Raw genomic sequence first — 3,056 nt, 5'->3', positions numbered from 1 at the left:
TTTTATTTAAAAGGAGAAAAAAATAATAAATAGTATTAAAGACATGGTATATTAATAGACGTAATATTAACTCACAGAATCATCGTCTTTGCTATCTTGGAAATACTGATCTGAACTGATAGCCTTCGCACTACCGAACTTCTTTTGCGCTTCTCCTCCTTCTATCGTTGTCGTTTTAGTGTCCTTCTTACTATGATTTGGTCTGCTGAGAGGAGCTACTCGTTTCGGTGGTTCCGGCTCCGCGATGACAACAACTTCCTCGTTACGAGATTTGTTGTTAGCATTGATGAGAGATGCTAAGGCCGCGTAGGGTTCGTCTAAACTAATGAAGAGATCTCGTTCGATGTCGACGTCTCTCGGAAGCAGTTCAAAAGCAGTTACGGTCTTCGACGATGTTTCCTGTGTTATCGTCTCCATGTCACCGAGCGCAGAGTGACTCGCACCGCTATAAATTGTATGCAATTCAACACACTGTATCGCATTTTCTAGTATTCATTTCTTCTTTTTTGTTAAATATTTTTATATCAAATCTTAAATCAGTATTTACACACGAATATGTGAATATACAAATAGAATACATGTGATTTAATAAATGAATTTATAAGTAAAATGTGAGCGTACCTTCGAGCATTAAATCCCATACCAAGACGTTCCGCTTGCGTTACTTTGGAAGGGTCCAACTGCTTCATTTTCTGTTCTATCTGTTTAGCCTGTTCAGACAGATTCTTCTCGTATCGATAGGCGAGCCGGGTGGAAATTTCTTCTTGCTCTTCTTTAGTATTTTCTTCGTGATCCTTTTCCTGCGTTTCTTTGCTAGCTTCAACGACACTCTTTTCTAGTTCGTCAAAATTTGTCTTAACTCTTTGAGCACCTAAACCTCCAGTCTTCTTCCCCAACTATTAATCAATTAATATATTAGTACTTTAAAATATTAACCCTTTGCACTCGTACGTCATGATGGAACGTGAAGTACTCCTGTACTCGTTGAAAACAAATCGAGTGCAGAGGATAAAAAACGTACATTTATAAAACTCATAATTATAAATATTGGATATATAAATATTTGTGTATTTACCGTGCGTCTGTTTTGAACTTTCCTGCCTCCTATGGTAGGTTTCCGTTCGGGTACTACGACGGGCGTAGGGTCAGATAATTTCACAGTAGGTCCTAAGGAATTAGCACCGATGTCTGAGGAACCTTTCCCATTACTTTTCTCCCCGCTGTCATCGTTCTGTATGGAATTAGAAGCAAGAATCGAATTCTCCTCTGTATGTACAGGAGATTCGTTATGTCGTGCTTCAATATTTTCATGCTCCTTAAAGAAATCAACCTCGGGTTGCTCTCCAGATGCCGACGGCGCACCATCATCTAAATGCAACTGCAGGGGAAAAACGTCCTTAAGAAACGTAAATATAAACATTTTTAGATGTAATCCTTCTTATGACACTTAATTCGAAAACTGCGCATGTTGAACGCGTTAGTTATATAATCCAAAAATAGCCTGAGGTAATTTATGTGTACGACTAGTAAGACAAGATACTTAATAATCAGTGAATAAATTTGTGCACGTTATCGGAATTGTTAAAGATTGTGAATAAAATAATGAAATTAGCAACCTTAATGAAATTCTTTTTTAAGTAAAGCACTTAGCGAATATTAGTAATCTGAGATTTCAGTGGAGACAGATCTACAGCTCACCGTTCTCTTATTTTTTGTTGAAGGAAGAGAAACCTATAATTAGCACATCTGTAGTTATAATCTGCTTACTTTATTCAAATGTATAGATATATATTTCGTAAATGGTGGGCAAAACTTTTGGAATAGATTTCTAATACTTAGAGGAAAAGAAAAGTTATATGAACGTAGATCCGGAAATGATTAGTTTCTGAGTTATTAAATGTTTCCTAATAAGTGGATAGCTAGAGATGGGCCAATTTCTTGGCCTCCACGCTCATCGGATTTAAATCCGATTTAATAACTCAGAAACTAATCATTTCTGAGCCTATGTTAATATAACTTTTTTGACTTCCCTAGACATTAGGAATCTATCCCTAAAGTTTTGTCCACCATTTACCAAACACCCTGTACATTTGCCAAGATGTTCACGTATATAAATATTGTCCGCTCACCTTCCTCCCATATTGTCTCATCGCCTGTGCTGATGCTTGAGCCAGTTTTTCCCTGTACTGCATAGCAGCACGTGACTTGTACTTCTGTTGAGCATCGGTCGTGGTACAATTATGTTGTGAAAAATATTTTCTCTGAGAAGCACAAACACAAATGAGATTATTAATTAGATAACGACTTTATTGTTTCGTTAATTATGAATTTTATTAGTGAGAATACTAACTGCATTTGCATTTCCGCCCAATTGCATATTTCTCAATTGTAGCCAAGTCCAATTTGTATCAAGTTGAGTGGATCTGACGAAAGTCAAGTGTACTCCTAGTCCTCGATGAACTGCGGAACAGTCTATGCATAGGAAGACACCGTAAGTTACGCTGGACCATGCTGGATTTTTTGCATTGCAATCGAAGCATGTCTGAAAGAACATTCGGAAACATCATATAAATAAATATTTGATATACTCATATTCCATTCAACTTCCTAATTATAAATTGTAAGTCAAATTCTTTTTCGTCACGAGGGTCAAGAATTATTTTCAATATTTGTAAAACATAAGGTGATACAAATTAGTCTATGATGTGGGTCACTCAGAAACTAAAGATTCTAGGAAAATTACAGGTTGGAAATGAAAATATGAGGCCACGTTTGAGATCGTTATCTGGTATAATACCGTACATTCGTGGTACAGTTGAATGTGTAGGATTGTACGAAGTAATAAATGAAGGAACAAACCTTATTTGTTGGAATGGCTCGTAATCGTTTAAAAATTTCCTCGATATCACTTTTGCTGGGCGCTGGATCTGCCATTTTTGACGTGTTGTCAACGGCCTCGCAAAGTATTCTGGGACGCGTGACCGCGGTGCTCACGGTCAGTACATATTTTATGCATAGAGGTCGCTTGTTTTGAACAATTTCAAAATGTATAAGAA

General features: G+C 36.9%; 1 protein-coding gene across 2 annotated transcripts in view; it reads right to left on the bottom strand.

Annotated features, from left to right (window-relative positions):
* ArfGAP3 (ADP-ribosylation factor GTPase activating protein 3) overlaps positions 1-2,972 on the bottom strand; it is a 3,695-nt gene extending 723 nt beyond the window's left edge. The window contains exons 1-7 of one of the 2 annotated variants that reach the window (XM_018027804.2): positions 2,860-2,972; positions 2,351-2,542; positions 2,130-2,261; positions 1,699-1,731; positions 1,076-1,378; positions 622-896; positions 77-445 (exon numbers count right to left, since the gene is read on the bottom strand). In XM_018027804.2, the coding sequence (XP_017883293.1) occupies positions 77-445; positions 622-896; positions 1,076-1,378; positions 1,699-1,731; positions 2,130-2,261; positions 2,351-2,542; positions 2,860-2,934 (1,379 nt within the window). In that variant the 5' untranslated portion in view covers positions 2,935-2,972. Of the gene's footprint in view, positions 1-6; positions 446-621; positions 897-1,075; positions 1,379-1,698; positions 1,732-2,129; positions 2,262-2,350; positions 2,543-2,859 lie in introns of those variants that run through there. The other variant, XM_026815143.1, reaches the window with a different exon arrangement.
* Between the last annotated feature and the right edge of the window lie 84 nt (positions 2,973-3,056).

The sequence above is a fragment of the Ceratina calcarata genome, unplaced genomic scaffold (assembly GCF_001652005.2).
Source record: "Ceratina calcarata isolate Rehan_Ccalc_2016 unplaced genomic scaffold, ASM165200v1 scaffold430.2, whole genome shotgun sequence".
In the NCBI taxonomy this organism is placed as follows: Eukaryota; Metazoa; Arthropoda; class Insecta; order Hymenoptera; family Apidae; genus Ceratina; species Ceratina calcarata.
This window is presented reverse-complemented; position numbering and strand designations above follow the sequence as displayed.